A 19,271-nucleotide genomic window follows, 5' to 3' on the forward strand; every position below is an offset into this window, starting at 1 on the left:
AAGAGAATGTTAAAGAAAAAAGGGAGGTAAGGGATGTTTTCATACTTGGAGTATCTTTCATAACTCTCATTTTTTCTACAGTTTAATAGGTTTATTTTAAAGCTTCTAAAAATTACTCAGTATAAATACCCAGCAGTAACATTCTAACTTCTCTGCAGGGAGGCTTGAACTGTCAACATGCTTCACCCATTCCAGATGAGATCATTCTTGCCCTATATCTGGTGCAGCCAGATTTGGAGCATACGTTGTTTTTGAATGTGTTCAAAACCTGGAAACATATTTCATGGCATTGACACTATCAATCTCTGCTGGGACAAACCTGAAACACACATTGGTTTGTTTGAGGCACTAGTTGGTGTTCACATTTTTAGGGTTGTTAGTTTTGTGTTACTACCAGCCCATTATTATTTTGCCATTTTTGAATAGCAATTGAAGATGATTTTTAAGGTATTTCTCAGAGTAGTTTGAATTGTGTTATAGCACTATGCACTAGCTCCCTGATCTGAGTAGAAGTCAAAAGCCAGTATCATCAAACAGTCCCAAAAGGGAGATGATGTTCTAAACTCATGTTTGTCTCACCCTCCATCTATACCTGCAACAAAGGCCTATTAAATGTATGGTTTTATTATTTGTTGTCATATCACTTGATGGACAGTCTTGGATCTGACAAAAGTGGGAAGTGGGGAGGGCTTTGTGGGAGAAATAATGAAAATGGGATATTGTCTCTCTCCCCTCTAGATCACTGATTGAAACCAAGATCTGGTTGGTAACCTACCACCATCTGACAGTTCTTTGGCAGCCAATGGTAAATGAACCAGGTAACCTCCAGGCTATCCTCTGTTTATGACTCTCCACTTTACAAAACCTGCCAGAGAACTTGGTTAGCAACCTTATGGATTGGCCAATGGATTCATAGCCGTGGAGACTACAGTCTCGTCTCATTGCTGAGGGTTAGAGCCATTTTGGTGTTGTGGAGTAGGGGTACCTACCATTCAGTAGACAAATGGAGAACTTCAGTCTCCCTGGCTGAGAGGTACGATCACTATTACTTACAACAAAGTAAAGTGACTGAGCTTGGCTCAAGAACTCAGATCTCACCACAGCAGTGCATGATGCTACCACTTGGCCACTAAATCTCTTATTTATTTATTGTAGATTTTTTAAAGATCCAAAGCCCTTAAAAGTATGTGACTCTAGTAGAAGAGGACATTGGAAATCATAAGAACATAAGAACGGCCATAGTGGGTCAGACCAAAGGTCCATCCAGCCCAGTATCCTGTCTTCCAATAGTGGCTAATGCCAGGTGCCCCAGAGGGAATGAACAGAACAGATAATCATCAAGTGATTCATCCCCTGTTGCCCATTCCCAGCTTCTGGCAAACAGGCTAGGGACACCATCCCTGACCATCCTGGCTAATAGTCATGGATGGACCTATCCTCCATTAATTTATCTAGTTCTTCTTCGAGGGATGTCACTGCGGGTGCTCCACTCCAGGTGTTGGTGCATCCCTGCACCTTCGCTTGGAGATTTTTACAGCAGTACTCGTGCCGGTCGCACACGCACAGAGCCTGCCCGCCCCCGCTCTGAGTGTACCTTAATAGTATGCGTGCGCGACTGGTCTCCTCAGTTCCTTCTCTACCGTTCCCGGCCTGAGACTGAGCTCAGCAGACTTGTTAGACACTTTCTCTCCCTTTGTTACAATTATCTTTTTAGTTAGTTAGTTTGTTACCAGTAATACTTAGTTACCATTTTTCTATCTTTTTCTCTCTTAAAAAAAAAAATTTTCCTTACAAGCAGCCGCTTCCGACATGCCTGGCTCCCCAGGTTTAAGCGCTGCTCTACCTGCAATCACGCCATCCCTCTGTTCGATGGCCATTCAAAATGCATTAAATGTTTGGGGGAGTCCTACATCCCTCAAAAATGTGCCCACTGCAGCAATCTAGGGCACAGGAGGAGAGGGAGCAGAGGCTAAAACTGCCGCTCTTTCAAAAATTTTCAGGGTCCGCTGCAGACCCGGGCGCCGACTCCAGCTCCACTGCACGCCACAGCGCCCCCTCCCCTCCCCGCACGCCTCAAAGAAGGACAAAAAAACTTCAAAAAACCAGCATCTTCTCTCACCCGAAAAGGGAACTTCGCAGGAGAAGACTTCCCCGGGGAAGTCTACAGCCTCCCTCCCGGCGCTTCCCCGGCTGAGCACTTTTGACATGCCGGGCTACTCCGGTGCCACGCGAAACCCACCTGCAGCTGTGGCAGTACTACGAAGCTCTACTCCCGAGGCTTTAGGCTTCCAGTTGCCTGCCTCTCATCTGGCACCGTTCAGCACCGCGACGGAAGCAGTGCCGACACATGCTGACATGCCTGACCCCCCGCAGGCTGTTATTGCTCTCCCTGCACCGACACCCGCTGAGCTGGCCGGCAGTGAAACAGTGCTTGGGACACTGGTGCAGAGGAACTTTTCTTCAAAGCAGATTCCTCTTGCACAGCCCTCACCTCACAGAGGAGCTCCAGCATCACAATTTACAGTCAAGGGACCTGCTGGTGTCACCTATCCTGCAGTCACCCCTACTCAATGCCTACTCTCTCCAAATGCTCAGTCAGGGTCTGGACAGCCTTCCTCCTCCAGTGATGAGGAAACTGGAATGCAGGGGGAATTTTCACCATATCAAATCTCCCATCCTCAGACCCCAATCAATAGAGGTCATAGAAAAATTACTTTGTCCTACTCTCAGGATCCTGCCCCGTGGTGTGTAAGCCTCTGGATGGCACCACCTATGCCCTTCCCACCACAGTGGCAATATTGGGCCCCATAGGCATCTTATCCTCGAGACCACACTCGCTGTGCCACCTCAACCAGGCACGACACCTGCCCGGCATCCCCAGCTGACAAAACTGCCATTGACATAAGACACCAGGCAGCACCGTCACAACTGCAGGATCTGTCATGACCTGCCTCAAACCCAGTAGACCCAGTTGTTACGCCTGATGAAGCCTTACTTCCTCCTCCCCCTGCACCTTCGGATGATTTCTCAAAATTTCAAGACCTTTTCACAAGAGTTGCCAGTGAGTTAAGAATTAACTTGGAGGAAGTTTCTGAACAGCACCTTGAGTTAATAGACATCCTGCAGCCCTCTTCTTCTTCTAGGATTGCATTACTGATCAACGCAGCCCTTTTGGAACCTACTAAGGCCATCTGGCAGACTCCTGCTGCAAGCCTACCTACCTATAAACGAGCGGACCGCAAGTACTTCATCCCTTCTAAGGGTTCTGAATTCCTTTTCACTCATCCAGCGCCAAACTCATTGGCAGTCAAGCAAAAGACCAAACCTCAGTTTCCCTGCTCCACGCCGTCTGACAAGGACAGTAAGCAATTAGATCTGCTTGGACATAAAGTATATGCATCTTCCACGTTACAATTTCGCATTGCTAATTATACTGCCATTCTGGCAAAATATGACCACAAAAATTACAACAAATTCATGGACTTTATTGATGACATTCCGGAAGAAACAAAAATTCATGGCTCTAGTTTCCGAGGGACAGATCATCTCATGTATCTCTCTTCAAGCCGCCCTCGATGCAGCCAAAACTGCAGCAAGATCCACTGCTACAGCAGTGGTCATGCGCCGAGGTTCATGGCTCTCCTCCTCTTCCTTTCCTCGAGAGGTCCAAAATACCCTTGAAGATCTTCCCTTCAATGTTGACAAACTCTTTGCCTCCACGACAAACGACATACTTCATTCAATGAAAGACTCAAGGGCAACTCTCCGGTCTCTGGGAATTCAAACCCCTACAACCAGAAGGCGACAATACAGATATCAACCTTACCAGCGTCCACGCTACCCCACATATACCCAGCAATTCCATAGATCACATGAGCAATAGCAACAACAGCAACACCAGAGACCCAGATACTAGCGTCGCCGTCCCAATTCCTTGGCAGCGTCTCAATCCCCTCCGACTAATAAGCAGACTTGAAGCCTTGGTTGAGGGTTTAGAAAACGTTCCCACTTCAGCGCTTACACTGCATGTCCCTATTTTTGGACACCGCCTACAACCATTCTCCCATCAATGGCAGAACATTACCACTGACAAGTGGGCTATAGAGGTTGTCACAATTGGGTATTGGATCCCTTTCCTAGCCTTGCCTCCTACCCACCCACCCTCCCTGTCCCTCTTCAGGGACCCCTCTCACGAGCAACTGTTCCTCCAAGTGGTACAACATCTTCTTCTATTGGGAGCAGTGGAATTTGTGCCCGAACGAGACAGACGGAAGGGGTTTTATTCCCATTATTTCTGAACAGAAAAGAAAACTGGGGGATGGCGACCTAACCTCGACTTCAGGTGGCTCAACAAATTTATCAAAAAGCAAAAGTTCGAAATTGTTACCCTCACCACCATAATTCCAGTGCTGGAGCAGGACAATTGGTTTGAGCCCTCGATCTACAGGACGCCTATTTTCATGTGACTATACATCTGGCCCACAGACGTTTCCTTCGTTTTACCCCGGACTCAACATATTTTCAATACAGGGTGCTACCCTTCAGCCTATCCACCACCCCTTGTGTTTTTTTAAAGCTCCTAGCCGTAGTCACTGCCTACCTCAGGAAACAAGGGCTCACAATATTTGCTTACCTCGACAATTGTCTCCTCAAAGCCTCAACGCTAGGTGAAGCACTTTGATTCACTCAGCTCACCGTCTATTGTTTCCTATCCCTTGGCCTACATAAACAAAAACAAATCCACATTATCTCCTACCCAGCACCTGGAGTTTGTAGGAGCACACCTCGATTCCCAGACGGGAATAGCATCTCTCCCACCCGATCGTTTCAACATCACAAAACTATTGGCAACGAGACTTCGCAACAGTCTTCAGGTCACCGCTCAAGACTGTCTACAACTACTAGGTCACATGGTCTCGTGCACTTTCATGGTCCAAAACACACGACTATACACGAGGTGCTTCCAGGCTTGGTTGGCCACAGTTTACAGACCGAATGTGCATGCTCTAAACAAGCCTCTATCCATACCTTTCAGAGTCAAAGACTCCCTCCTATGGTGGACAGTTCCCTCCAACCTCTGCTCTGGCGTCTCCTTTCTTCAGGATGCCACATCCCTCATAATGACTACTGATGCATCCCGCACAGGGTGTGGTGCACACATGTCCCACCACACAGCCCAAGGGCTACAATCTCCAACAGAAACCTCCCTACACATAAACGTCCTGGAGCTTCAAGCTGTATGCAATGCCTGCCGTCACTTCCTCCCATTAATCCAGAACCAACGTGTACTGACAATGACAGACAACATTGCCTGCGTGTTCTATGTAAATAGGCAAGGAGGGGCTTGCTCTCACTCACTTTGCACAGAAGCCATGAAGCTCTGGAATTGGTGCCTTGCGAACAACATTCAGATATCAGCCACCTATCTTCCCGGAGCTATGAATACCTCAGCAGACGAATTAAGCAGACGCTTTCCCTGGGATCACGATTGGGAGATAAATGAAATGATCATCCTACACCTCCATGGGACCCTCTACCCCTCCGTGGGACCTTCACTTAGTTTTATCCTGCTTAACTCAACAACCATTCGAGCCCCTAGCCACTTGATCCCTCTTATACCTCTATGAAAACAGCATTCTTAGTGGCAATCACCTCTGCCAGATGGGGAGGAGAAATATCAGCTCTCATGGCGGACCCACCGTATACGCTATTTTTTAAAGACAAGGTTACCCTCCGATTGCATCTCAAATTCCTTCCAAAGGTGCATTTGTCATTCCACATCAATGAGCCGGTACACCTACCAACTTTCTTTCCTAAACCACATGCAAACTCTTTTGAATCCACCATGCATAAGTTTGATGTACGCAGGGCTTTGTCCTTATATTTGGATAGAACCAAGCCCTTTAGGAACCCTTCTAGACTCTTTGTCTCCATCGCGGAACGTTCCAAAGGAACACCTATTTCTACCCAAAAGAAAAGGAGTACTTGTGGCACCTTAGAGACTAACAAATTTATTTGAGCATAAGCTTTCTTGAGCTACAGCTCACTTCATCAGATGCATTCAGTGTCCACAGGGTGTGGTGCATACATGTCCCACCACACAGCCCAGGGGCTACGATCTCCAACAGAAACCTCCCTACACATAAACGTCCTAGAGTGTCCACTGAATGCATCCGATGAAGTGAGCTATAGCTCACGAAAGCTTATGCTCAAATAAATTTGTTAGTCTCTAAGGTGCCACAAGTACTCCTTTTCTTTTTGCAAATACAGACTAACACGGTTGCTACTCTGAAACCTATTTCTACCCAGAGATTTTCAAACTAGATTTCTGAGTGTATCCAGTTGTGCTATCAGATAAAGAAAGTGACACCTCCAGCCGACATCAGAACTCACTCCACTAGATCTGTAGCTACCTCCGTGGCTTTTCTATGCAAAGTTCCCCTGGCTGACATCTGTAAATCGGCCACTTGGTCTTCTGAACACACATTTTTTAAGCACTATGCCTTTACTGAAGGACCTCTCTCTGATACACGATTAGGCAGAGCTGTATTATTTACTGCATTCCTACCAAATCCGAAGTCCCTCCCTCCTTGAGATACACTGCTTTTCAGTCACCTGGAGTGGAGCACCCATCGGAACATCTCTCTCAAAGAAGAGGAGGTTACTCACCCTGTGCAGTAACTGACGTTCTTTGAGATTAGTGTTCCTGTGGGTGCTCCACTCCCCACCCTCCTCCCCTCTACTTCGGAGTTGGGGTAGCCTCCATTGTAAAGAAGGAACAAGGAAACTGGTCACGCACACATACTATTAAGGTATACTCAGAGCGAGGGGGGCAGGCTCTCCACATGCACGACTGGTATGAGTACCGCTGTAAAAATCTCTGAGCGAAGGAGCAGGGACGCACCAATTCCTGCAGTGGAGCACTCACAGGGACACTCATCTCGAAGAATGTCAGTTACTGCACAGGGTGAGTAACCTCCTCTTCTTTTTTGAACCCTATTATAGTTTTGGCCTTCACAACGTCCTCTGGCAAGGAGTTCCACAAGTTGACTGTGTGTTGTGTGAAAAAAACTTCTTTCTGGTTGTTTTAAACGCACTGCCTATTAATTTCATCTGGTGATCCCTAATTCTTGTGTTATGAGGAGTAAACAACACTTCCATATTTACTTTCTCCACACCACTCATGATTTTATAGACCTCTATCGTATCCCCCACTTAGTCATCTCTTTTCCCAAGCTGAAAAGTCCCAGTTTTATTAATCTCTCCTTATACGGCAGCCTTTCCATACCCATAATAATTTTTGTATCTCTGCATTACTTTCTACTTTAGTCTATTAATCAATCCATCTCTGTCCAGATATTAGAGTCTTTCTCTTACATACTCAACTATACCCCTCAAAAAAGTCCTAATTTTTCACACTTGCTATCTGGTCAATCTCATCACCTGCCTGTGTTTTAAGGACTCCATCTGAATTCATACCTCAGTTTCCCCAGTGGTGCTGGCTCCCTGCACAAACTAGCAGGCAGCCAAATCTTTACCCAGCCCTAACAGTTGGGCCAAGGAAGGTAGGGAGAGGAAGGAACAGTTAATGCACGTGTCCGATCAAACTCAGTCCACGGAGCCATTCCAACCAATCGAACTCCCGCATGCAAATAAGCAGGACAGCAATGGTGCGGGGATTGGCTGCGTTACCTCTGACGTCATCACGGGGGCTCCACGAAAGTGACCGGAGCCGAGCGAGGCTCTAAGTAACTATAGAGTCAGTCCGCGTGGAGCTCAATGACGGTCGAGGCGGTCTCTGCGACGCCTGCGCACAAGGCCGCCAGCCATGGGAACTCCAGGGAACGTCCGGCAGCTCCCCCTCCCAGGGCGGGGGCAGCGGCTGGGCGCCAGCGCGGGCAGTGCCGCGAGACCTCGCCGGGCACGTGACGCCTGCGGGACGCCCGGCCCGGGACAGGGGCGGCCCTGGGCTCTCCCGCGGCGGCGCCGCCATGCTGCGCGCCCTGCTGCGGCGCTGGGCGTCCTACAGATACCGCTTCGTGCCCTGGATCGCGCTCCACCTCCGCCGCGAGCGCAGGTGAGCGGGCCCAGCGCCCCGGGAAACCGGCCCCGGGCTGCCGAGCGCGCCGCCCAAACGCAGCCGCCGGCGCCTGCCCGGAGCGGCCCGCCAGAAGCGCCGCGGGGCAAGGAGCGTCCGGCGGGGCTAGAGCGCCCCTTGCGCCTCACCGCCACCTGCGCGGGGGGGGGTTGAGGCAGCAGATCCCATGCCCGGCCCGGGCTGTGTGGAGGTAAACCTGGGGCTCGGCCTCTCTCTTGCCCCCCCCCCCCCCAGCCGAGCTCAGAAAAGTGCGGCTCAGCTCGGAGAGCTCATGCCTCGGCTCTTTTCAGATCCCATCTGCTCTGTCATCCCCGCAGGCACGCGGCGCTATCCGCACCAGAGCGGGATTCGTTGCTCCGAGGCGGCGCCGCCGGTAAGAAGCGGGCGGGCAAGGCACGGGGAGCTCAGGTCCTGTGTCGCCGCCCGCGGCAGCGTCGGAGAGTCCAGCTCCCCCTCCCGTAGCTTTCTTAGCTCTGCAGCCGATGCAGTGGGCTGTAGCCCACGAAAGCTTATGCTCTAATAAATTTCCTCGTCTCTAAGGTGCCACAAGTCCTCCTTTCCTTTTTAGTTCTGCGGTGGAGACGGGCATAAAGCGCAGGAAGAGTAGATCTTGCTCTGTGTGTAACCAATACAAAGCTGAATACAGGGGCTGAAATCCTGCCCCCGTTGAAATCGCTGGCAAAAGTTCCTTTGATTTTAATAGGAGCAAGATTTCATGCACAGAGCACCACGACGCCGTGAGCTGTAGCTCACGAAAGCTTATGCTCAAAGAAATTCGTCAGTCTCTAAGGTGCCCCAAGTCCTCCTTTTCTGTTTGCGCTTAACTAGTAAGTTTCTTTTTCCACATTACCTTTTCAGGGGAGAGCTGCGTTTTAAGGACTATACAAGACCCAGGTCTTGATGCTTGCCAGATGATCTAAATGGACGCTTAGAGTAACATTTTCAAAAGTAAGAAGGAGGTTGAGTACTTGGGGAACCTTAGAGACTAACAAACTTATTTACTTTGAGCACCTTAGTAGTACTCCTGTTCTTTTTGCTGATACAGACTAACACAGCTACCACTCTGAAACCATTTTCAGAAGTATCTAAGTGATTCAGGACCTCAAGTCTCCTTTTCAATGTGACTTAGGTTCTTAGGTGCCCAAGTCCATTTTTTAAAACGAGATTTGGCCTTCAGAGTCACTTACGTGGTTTTGAAAAGATTCTTGTCTTAATTTTTTATATAGTGAGGGTGATAGGATTATACTGAGAGCTAAATTATCTGTCCCCTTATCTAAATGTTCAATGCACGAAGAAGTTACATTCTTTTTTCCTTTCTTCTGTCTGCTTGGTCACATTGTTTACTGACAATATTGCCATATGCTATTTATCTCAGTCTGCTGCTCTGAGATCTTACACTCTTCTCCCTGTGTCCTCTATACATTTTACGAATCAAGGAATATACTTTCAAAGAGGTACAGCATCAAACTGGAATAATCTTCCAAGGGAAATGGTAGCTTTGTTGTTTTGAGCCATTAAATCTAGAGTGAAGAAAGCATTTGAGAATGTACTGTAGGGAACAATTCTGAGTTGGCAGGAATTTGGATTAGATGGTCAAATAGGTCTTCTAATTTTTGTAATAACAGAAGCCCTGGATTGAATACAACATTAAATTGATTATCTGGTGGAACTAATAAGTATCTCAAGCCAAATTCTTGTCATGTAATGATCTCAGCAGAGCTCTTCTAATGAATCACGGCCTTACAATCACTCCTGGACTGTCTATTATTGCAGTGGTTTTCAAACTGCGGGTCGTGACCCAGTACTGGGTCGTGGAATGGAAGGCACTGGGTTGCAGTGCCTCTGCTCAGCACCACTGACCAGGACGTTAAAAGTTCTGTCCACGCTGCTTCCCGGCTAAGGCAGGCTAGTCCCTACCTGTTCTGACATTGTGCAGGGCCCCGTAAGCAGCCAGCTGCAGATCCAGCTCCTAGGCGGCGGGGGGCACGGGGCTCCACGCACTGCCCCTGCCCCGAACACTGGCCAGTGGGAGCAGGTGGGAGGTGGTGCCTGGAGGCGAGAGCTGCGTGCAACCGCTTGGATGCTTCCTCCTAGGAGCTGGACCGGCTGCTGGCCGCTTCTGGGGCGCAGCCCCCTCCCAAACCCAGAGCCCCTTCCTGCACTCCAAACCCCTCATCCCTGGCCCCACCCCAGAGCCTGCAACCCCAGCCTAGAGCCCCCTCCCACACCCTGAACCGTCATTCCTGGCCACAGCCCTCACCACCACACTCTAACTCTCTCTGCCTGCACCCCTCCCAAACCCCTCATCCCCAGCTTCGTTGGGTCACGGTCATCAACAATTTTCTTCAGTTCGGTCCTCAGAAAAAAAAAGTTTGAAAACCACTATATTATTGTATGCTTGTAAACTTACGCAGAGTGTCTTAAGTTAGCAGAAAATGTAGCTTTGTAACAATGTCTTACTGTTCTTACCATATTACAGAATCCAATTCTGAATAAAGTCAGAAACTAGAAGCTTAAGAATGAAGGTTGTAATCTTGCTATTTTCACATCTTTGTAAAAGAAAAGTCAAAAAGTAACTATTAAATCTAGGTTTCATAGTTAACAGCCATGTTAGTCTGTATTCGCAAAAAGAAAAGGAGTACTTGTGGCATCTTAGAGTCTAACAAATTTATTTGAGCATAAGCTTTCGTGAGCTACAGCTCACTTCATCGGATGCATCTAGAGTTTTCCTGTCATCAATTTTAAGTGTTCAAGCTAGCCTAGGATAATAGTTGAAAAAGTTTGGGATTATTGTTTTGGTTTTTTTATGCTCTAAAATTCTTTCTTAACAGCCAGTTCAGGTGGGACTAGATGAGAATGAGACATCAAAAATTTTCAGAAGTGCCCAAGTGACTTAGACAGGTAAGTCCCATTTTCAAAAGTGACTTAGGCACCTAAGGTGAGATTCACAAGGTGGACTTTAGTGTCCACTGCCACTTTAGGCTCCTAAATCCAACATTTAGATCCTCACAACCACCCTCAGCTGTGGCCTAACCCTGTAGGCACTAAAGTTTCCATGGTTTTTCGTGACAAAGGGCTTACCTGATTTAGACACCCAACTCTAGGAGAGGGTTCATGGCTGTGAATCCCGAGTGGAGAGAGGAGCTTCCCTCTAGCCCGGAGTTAGGCTATGTCTACACTGGCAATTGAATGACAAAACTTTTGTCTTTCAGAGGAGTTAACCCTCTTTTCTCCTCCCCCCCCCCCCCCCCCACCCCGAAAGACAAAAGTTTTGCTGCGACAAGTGCCAGTGTGAACAGCACATTGTTGGCAGGAGAGCCGACAAACAGCAGCTACACTACACGACTTTTAGCGGCACGGCTGTGGCGAGATAGCCCTGTCGCTAAAAGCTGTGTAGTGTAGACATAGCCTTAGACATCAAACTCCCTTTGAGGGGCTGGGTGTAGGCCACACCTCTCCCCATAGCTTTTCTTATTGGCTCCTTTAGGTGACACCCCATTTAGTACAGTGGTTTCTGTTGATTCCTTTTTAGGTGCCTACGTGTCCCCATTCATTGTATAGGGAGTCACCTAGCTCAGGGCTATGAATCCCACTTGGCAGCCAGGGCCACTAATACCGCAAATGCTCAGCCTAAGTCCTTCTTTTGAATATCACCCTTAGGAACCTAACTCTCTCACTCTCTTTCAATGAGATTAAGGCTCCTAAGCACCTATGTCTCTTTAGAAAATGGGACTTAGGCTCCTTTGTAATTTAGGTATTTTTGAAAATTTTACCTGTCGTTTGCATCAAAAATTTAAACCAGTCTTTTTAACCAATGCACAGGAGTAGCCAGATGGATAATATTTCTTTTTAAATTCAACAAGATCATATCAGGCCTCTCTTTAATAGTAAAATTACTTGATATTAACTAATTGAACGTTGTTCTAAGAAATATATATATTGGAGCCACACTAATCAGCATACTGTTTAATCTGCACAGCAATTGTTACTTTCTTCACTACTTAGCACATGAGCAATGTATTTTAATGAGATATCATTAAGATTCAAAGCTTGCATAAGCCATCGACCTGCATTTTCCAAGTTCAAGGGTGCATATATGCATGAAAGACTATCCTTTTGTATTGCTTGTTTCAGCCATGTAACGTAAAAGCAAACAAGTGCTTTTTGTTGCCATAACATTTCCGACTGCTTGTTCTTATAGGCAAACTTGATGCTAGAATATTTTTTTCTCTTCTGCCACAGGACCATCCGATACGTACCAGAAAAGTGCAAAGACAAAATTATCTCTGATGAAGATGTCCTTGAAACACTGCTGAAAATCTTTAAAGCTCTGTTCATAAATGACTTTGGTAGACAAATGGACTTCTTTGCCTTGCTTCCAGAAGTTAAATCCAAATATCTGGAATTACTGACTATTCAGTTTAAGAGATCAAAAACAACTGGTTACAACCATCAAAGTCAAAATATCTTTAATCCAGAAGAAGTTCTGTTTAATACATTAGGGTTCAGTATTACTCGAGATCGGAGTTCACTGATTTCAGCTGGAACAGGAGTCTTTGTTACCAAAGGTTTTGTGCCAAAAGGGACAGTTGTATCTATGTATCCTGGTAATGAAATACTCTGTCATTTTTTCCAAATAAGTTAAACATGATTTCTACCTATGCGGTTACTGATTGCATGACTGAATTGGTATTTCAATTTTAACTTTTTTAGCATTTTAACTTTGATACCTTACTAAAATCACAGGTTAATATTTGTAAAGATATTTCCATGTGTAAACTGACTTGGTGATAAGAAAAAAAGATTATATTTCATGTTCTCTGAGTACCCAAGATCTGGTTTGAATTGCTAAAATATTTGTCCCTGATTTCTGTAAACACTAATGCACACAAGTAATTTTATGCAGGTGAGCAATCCCGTGTAGTTCAATGAACCAACTCATGTTCATAAAGTTGTTCATATGCATAAGTGTTTGTAGGATTAAGTCTATTAATCTCTCTATCGATATCAGTGGGCAGAATATAGAAAATTTTCACAGCACAAAGATATATTTATAAAATTAAGAATGAAAGTAGAATGTACAGGAAAAGGATGTAGAAGACCAGAATAGGGGAACAATGAGCAAAATTCTTACCTAGTGACACTGCTCCAAAAAGTGAGTATGAAAAAATGTCACTTCTACTCTGCTCCAACTCCTTGTCTCCTTGGAGTGTCATTAGCTTATTTTGTTTAACAACATCTTTAGTTCAGTTAGCACTTCAGAGTCAGGACAGCTGTCCAAGAGCAAGCTGAATTCTGTTCTGCTGTGAACAACACAATCACCAGTTAAATTCTTATTGCAGAATATTTATTGTGATTGGTGATGTAAGAGGCAGAAATCGATTATCAAATCCCAGGATGAGTTTGAGTTGGCATTTAGGAACATCAGCCTAAATTTTCATCTCTTGTTGTTGTGACAATTTGTGCTTCTCTGACGGTGGAATCTGGACTTAACTGGGTAGCTGAGAATTACTGCTGTAGGGGAGTTCTCACCTGGTATAAAGTGGTATAGCCAGTTCTGTAGCCAACTGCTCCCCCCAGTGGAGATAAAGGGAAGGGGAGCAGGGCAGAGTGGAGTATGCATGGGCTACACCTATTCCATGTCTCAGTTGGCTTATGGCCCTGACCTAGAGAGACCATAGCAAGTTAGCTTAAATTAGAGCAGCTTCTAAGTTTTAAGATGCACAGATATGCGATGAGAGGGCAACTGCTGGACTGGAGAAACATCAGATCATTGCAGTTCTGTCCTTAAAAAAATGATTAATTTCAGTTCATGAACTGAGGAAAAAATAATCTTATCCCTCTGCCACTTTTGGCCTCTGTCTGGGAGGTTGGATCATGACTACTAACCCCATTTTGATGCTTTTATTTATTGCCTTCTAAAATATCCATGTCTGTCTTACAACAGGTACAGTATATCAAAAGTATGAGCCAATTTTTTTCCAGTCCATTGGCAATCCATTTATTTTTAGATGCATAGATGGTGTACTTATTGATGGGAATGATAAAGGAATATCAAAAGCAGTGTACAGGTAAGCAATCAAAAGAAATAGGAGAACAAAACTCAATTCACGTATTGAAAGGTATTATGGTTATCCAATCACACTGTTATCTGAAACCAAAAGTAGTTGGGTTTATACGATTTACCATATGGGGAAAAATAAAATAAAGTGTTATGTACTGTAATATAAGATGCAGTGTGGTCAATCTGTTCTCTTGTAATGAGGCTGGAAGCTATTGGATGTGATATATTAATATCATGTCATGTGCCAGTCTGTAAGTTTGACAAGATGCACTTTGCTGAAAACTGATGCTTAAATAGCTATGATTTTTTTAATGAGCAAAATATGCTTAAATCTAGTGATTGAGTATAAAGGTGTTAACGCATATTTTCTGGTTTATAATTAACTCTGGTTGATGGATTAGAAAAGAAAATCTTTGCATGTCATGGAGTAGGAACTCTGGTACCAAAGGCATATTATCTAGCCCTAACTTGCCTTTAAAAAGCTTTGAATAAAGCAAGACTTTGAATAAATGCAGAAGAGTAAGTCTGTACTTTGAGTAGCCTAGAGGCTAACATGCACTTTATCAAATTTTAGTTTCCAGGGAAATTCAATTTATAGCAACATCTGTGCAGAATGTAAACATCACACATCAAAAATAGAATTAACAATAACCAGGAAACAACCTGAAAGGACAGTCCCCTTGTCTCTAGTTTGGGTTTTGGGAACAAGACTGAGGGTGACCTTGTAGTGGCCCTTCTCCACTACAAAAGGGAAATTGAAAGTAATGATATTTCTTTAAAGAAGGTGAGTTTGGGGATAGTTTTTGTTTGTTGTAAGATTGCCCTCATTTCAGCTTCTTTGGTAGATTCTGTTTTATTTAGTCCTTGGGGTTTTGATAAGTCATAGATTCCAAAGCCAGAATGTACCACTGTGATCATCTATGACAGGTTTCAGAGTAGCAGCTGTGTTTAGTCTGTATTCGCAAAAAGAAAAGGAGTACTTGTGGCACCTTAGAGACTAACAAATTTATTTGAGCATAAGCTTTCGTGAGCTACAGCTCACTTGAATCCGATGAAGTGAGCTGTAGCTCACGAAAGCTTATGCTCAAATAAATTTGTTAGTCTCTAAGGTGCCACAAGTACTCCTTTTCTTTTTGTGATCATCTAGTTTTGAGCTCCTGCATAACACAGCTAAACTGTTTAATATTCTGTTTTTAAAGGATCAGCCTGTCTTTTGAATAATCTATTGCCTGAATGCCAATTTTATACTCTAATGCATCAGTCAAATGCTGTTGGGGAAATGTAATCTAAGCTAACTTTTGTGTATTTCCAGAAGCTGAAATAATGGTCAAAACAAGCATCAAGAAAAGAAACCTATATTTCTAGCTAATATTGTAACTTCTTTCAGATCATGCAGCAAGAGAGATCAAATTGGTCCTTTTCAAATGAGCGACATCACTTGGCTCACACCTGTTGTGCAAAATCCACTGGCGGTAGGGCAGTATGTTAACAACTGTTCACACAGTAAGTTGGAATGTAGATTTCCTAGTCTCCAAGCTGACTTTAAATGTGGAAATGACTTTTGTTGGGGGTGGAGCACTGTAATTGATAAAGAATGGCACTCCATCCAGCAGTGACCTTTTCAAAGAGGCCCAAACACACTTGATGGTGTAGCAGAGATTCTCAGGCTGAAATTTCTAGTCATTCATGGGAATTGGATATCCAAATCTGCAAGGGCAGCTTTGAAAATCTCATGTTTGTATAGTCTGCTAATGTCTAGTGGTCCTGTCCTGCTGGTCTGTAGAATTCAACATTTTGAAAACAAAAGGAGTAAACTTGGACTGCAGGGGAAAGGAAATCCATGGACTGGTCCCTATTACGAATAGTTGGAGAACCTCTTATATTGCATAATGTTGTTAATACATAATTCTTCTGAAAATTTATTTGGCAATCGTAATACATGGTAAACATTTTTGTATGAAAGCTTTTTTTTTTTTTTTACATCACTGTTCACTCACCGACTATAAAAGGATTTTTTGATGAAGGAAGTCTCAGAAATCTATATGCAAAAGAAGAGTCCAGCAACCTCTTTGTTGATTAATATGACTACACTGTGGGATACAGAGTGGGGCAAGTTACCCTCATGCCCTTTCTCAGCATTTTATAATTATATATTTTGTATTGAGGGAGTGGGTGGCTCATGGGATTGGCTGAGAGATGCGAAGTGTTTCATGGTCCCCAGACTCTGCCTGTGAAATGAGTGTGGATCTCAGTGCATTCCCCAGGAATAGGTGTCCACATCATAAATAAACCACTGCACAAGTGCCACCAATGTAGGCATCCTGACCAGAGAGGCTAAGGCGTGAATGGTCATAAAGACAGAGCTAGGTGGTATTGATGCTGTAAGCTCCATTCTGAGCTATGCAAGCTGGGCACCCTGGTGGTCCAATGGATAATAAGAACTACTATTTAGTTAAATTAGGATGAACTTGACTTCTGCTCAGGGGGCCAACACAAGGCCTTTGCACCACTTAAGCTCTCAAACTAGGGCTTAAATGCGGTCTATGCAATGCATAGGTCTTGTGCTGGCTCTCACCACAGGGGTAGATTTCACTCATAATGAGCACAGCAAGTACTTTTTTCAGAAGAATTCTTTGCATTTACATATATAAACTGCTTATGAATTTCTCAGGCATGTATAAGAATTTTTTGCTTTTTTTCCCCCTCCAAACCTGCCCCCTCTCACCCCCCCACCACCACCACCACCCTCCCCCCCCCCCCCCCCCCCCGAGACAAGGCAGCCAATGTCTGTTATCAGGAGTTTGATGTGCCTGAATATTTTCCAATAGAACTGAAACAGTATCTTCCAAACATCACCTACAGCCATGACATACCTATGTAAGTACACTTGCACGTTTTTATAGTATTCAAAAAGCCAAATTAGTAAGTGAACAAAGTTCATCCCTGCTGAGGTGAGCTACACAAAAACACAACTCTGTTAAGAAACGGTTAGCTTTTATAAGGGAACCTATTTTATACCTGCACTTATCAGCTCTGGGGATGAATTTTGTTAAGCTATTACTAGAGCTGTCAAGGAACAATTTGTGAATTCCATTGAAACGGTATTATATTTTTGCTTGTATTGTAGCCAATCACAGGAGTGCCTTCAATTTTAATTCAAATTAAATTTAAAATTTGGGCAATATTCTCTATCAGATTATATCCCTTTTTAAAGTAGGTGATATTTGGTGTCTGGACTGATTAGCATCATCCTCTTAATATCCCTCTCTTCCAATTCTCTCTAGATAAGAGAGCAAGCGGATGAGTTTGCTAGCGGAAATCCACACTATATTCAGGCAGATGCAATTTGAAACTACTAGAGTTACAAATTCTGGCAAAATAAAGTCTGTGTGATAAAAAGGGCAATTGATCTGTAGCTGGATAGTCACAAAATCCTGGTTATGACCTGAGATCTTGTAAATTTATTCTTTGCAAAGAATCTGGAAACATCCATTTTTTTGAAATCTGAGAGAATTCACAGCAGGATTAAAAACTTTGAACAGATTCCAGCATCAATTCTGTTTTTGAATGCAATGAACTGCTGATCTGGCCAAGTGGCTTGAGTGCTTCTTGATCTTAGAGATTGGAGAACCTATCACCACCTTCAGACTTAAATATATTCTACAATGCAAAGTTGTAGTGAATCAACTAAAATTTTTCATGTGGTTCTGGAGCTATTAGTTTTTGGGTGGAGAGAGTGGTTGGCAATATCAAGGAAGAGACTGTATCACTAATCTCAGACAAAAGATTTAGTTAAGGCAAAGTTAAAGCTGAGATTATGCATTGGTAACTTAAGGGTAAATAAAGAATGTAATTGAATTTCTTGACTTCTTGTCCCCAAAGTTAAGATACACATACAAGAAACCCAAGTACGTGACAAGTTTGGAAATTCACCATAAACAGACCCAGCCTACCTTAAATTTACCTGCTTAGGGCTCGTCTACAGTTGGAAATTACAGCAGAGATTTGACTGCCCTGTTCCCATTAATTTTAAATCCAGATTTATTCTGTGACTTTTAAAATCTCATCATACATCATATTAGAACATGCTCTTGAAGAGTTGAGATATTGTACATGATAGTAATACTACTTGGCACTTAGCTTAGACAGGACTCTTACATTTAATATTGTGCCAGCTAGTTGTGATTCAGTTTAGGGATCACCATGTCCAGCTGACATGATGTTAAACACAACAGCAGCTTTTAATCCATAAACTAAGGCTTGTGGAAAAGCTACAACTCTAGTCATATGTCCTGGTAGGACAAGAACTTCAGCTGACTGGTCTCCTCTCCAGATGTGGCTTGCCGAGCGTAGATATCTGCGGTTGGTGGTAGGTGTGTGTGTGTAGAACAACGTCCTTGTGCTTGAACATCCTTGCCATAGCCCCTGCCCTGTCTGCTTTAGTATCTTTTCCTCGCATCATGGCAAAGTCTTCTGTTTGTGTATACAGCCTGTCTACTTTGTAACAATATTTACATATAAATGTTTTCAGTGCTTTTCTATTGTTAAAGATTGAAATTGGACATGAGTATAGCCTATAAATTGAGATGTATATTTCAGCTATATTTGTACAGTATCAAAGGATTTCCAGTTTTTCTGTGAACCAGAATTAATATAGCCATAACCAGTCTTACCATCTTACCATGATCAGTTTAATAAATTGGTGAAAAGCCCCTTTTTTACTTCTCTTGTTTTGCAGCCCCTTGAGGTGTGTGGTTCTTGTCTCTCTGAGAGAGATTAAACAAGGAGAAGAGCTTTTTTCTAATTACTACACCATTGTCAACTGAATCAATGAAACCATGGATTAAAGAATTCTTTGTCATTAAGATACTTACTGTGTGTACACTTGGCACCTCCTGTGCATCTCTGTGTAATGGAGAGCTGTGCTTTCCAATTAAAAATGGGCTACAAAGCTATATTTTCATGTAAATATTCAATTTTGATAAGTTGCGGAGGTTTGCAGCTGTTAGCGTCTGTAAACTTAATGATGTAAATGCTACTGCAAGTTTAATTGACTTTCAGCTAACTGCACAATAGCTCATGAAATTAAAATCTAGTTTCTGAATATGC

The 19,271-nt window shown here is 44.0% G+C and overlaps 1 protein-coding gene and 1 long non-coding RNA gene across 10 annotated transcripts; one reads left to right on the forward strand and one right to left on the reverse strand.

Annotated features, from left to right (window-relative positions):
* Nucleotides 1-1,501: 1,501 nt before the first annotated feature.
* Nucleotides 1,502-7,834, reverse strand: LOC122460292. Its single transcript, XR_006281528.1, has 3 exons — nucleotides 7,480-7,834; nucleotides 4,634-4,720; nucleotides 1,502-3,788 (listed from the first exon to the last, which is right to left on the reverse strand). It is a non-coding gene; the product is annotated as an uncharacterized LOC122460292 (long non-coding RNA).
* Nucleotides 7,783-19,271, forward strand: SETD9 (SET domain containing 9). Of its 9 annotated transcripts, none has more exons than XM_038402920.2 (7): nucleotides 7,783-8,077; nucleotides 8,389-8,471; nucleotides 12,341-12,705; nucleotides 14,046-14,169; nucleotides 15,550-15,665; nucleotides 16,934-17,039; nucleotides 18,901-19,271. In XM_038402920.2, exons 1-7 carry the CDS (start codon nucleotides 7,829-7,831, stop codon nucleotides 18,986-18,988), a joined length of 1,131 nt encoding a protein of 376 aa, XP_038258848.1. In that variant the 5' UTR covers nucleotides 7,783-7,828; the 3' UTR covers nucleotides 18,989-19,271. The 9 variants fall into 9 exon arrangements, with proteins under 9 accessions (XP_038258848.1, XP_038258855.1, XP_043370832.1 ...); XM_043514897.1 differs by having other exon boundaries at nucleotides 7,784-8,077; nucleotides 8,416-8,471; XM_043514900.1 differs by lacking the exon at nucleotides 8,389-8,471 and adding an exon at nucleotides 10,930-10,999 and having other exon boundaries at nucleotides 7,938-8,077.

This window comes from Dermochelys coriacea, chromosome 5, assembly GCF_009764565.3.
Source record: "Dermochelys coriacea isolate rDerCor1 chromosome 5, rDerCor1.pri.v4, whole genome shotgun sequence".
Taxonomy (NCBI): Eukaryota; Metazoa; Chordata; order Testudines; family Dermochelyidae; genus Dermochelys; species Dermochelys coriacea.

Excerpts from the sequence above, each read along its gene's own strand:
- SETD9 (XM_038402920.2), top strand. The coding sequence starts at position 7,829 with ATGGGAACTCCAGGGAACGTCCGGCAGCTCCCCCTCCCAGGGCGGGGG. Across the intron at positions 8,078-8,388 it reads CACCTCCGCCGCGAGCGCAG|ATCCCATCTGCTCTGTCATC; the intron begins GTGAGCGGGCCC and ends GGCTCTTTTCAG. Across the intron at positions 15,666-16,933 it reads TGTTAACAACTGTTCACACA|ACAAGGCAGCCAATGTCTGT; the intron begins GTAAGTTGGAAT and ends CCCCCCCCCGAG.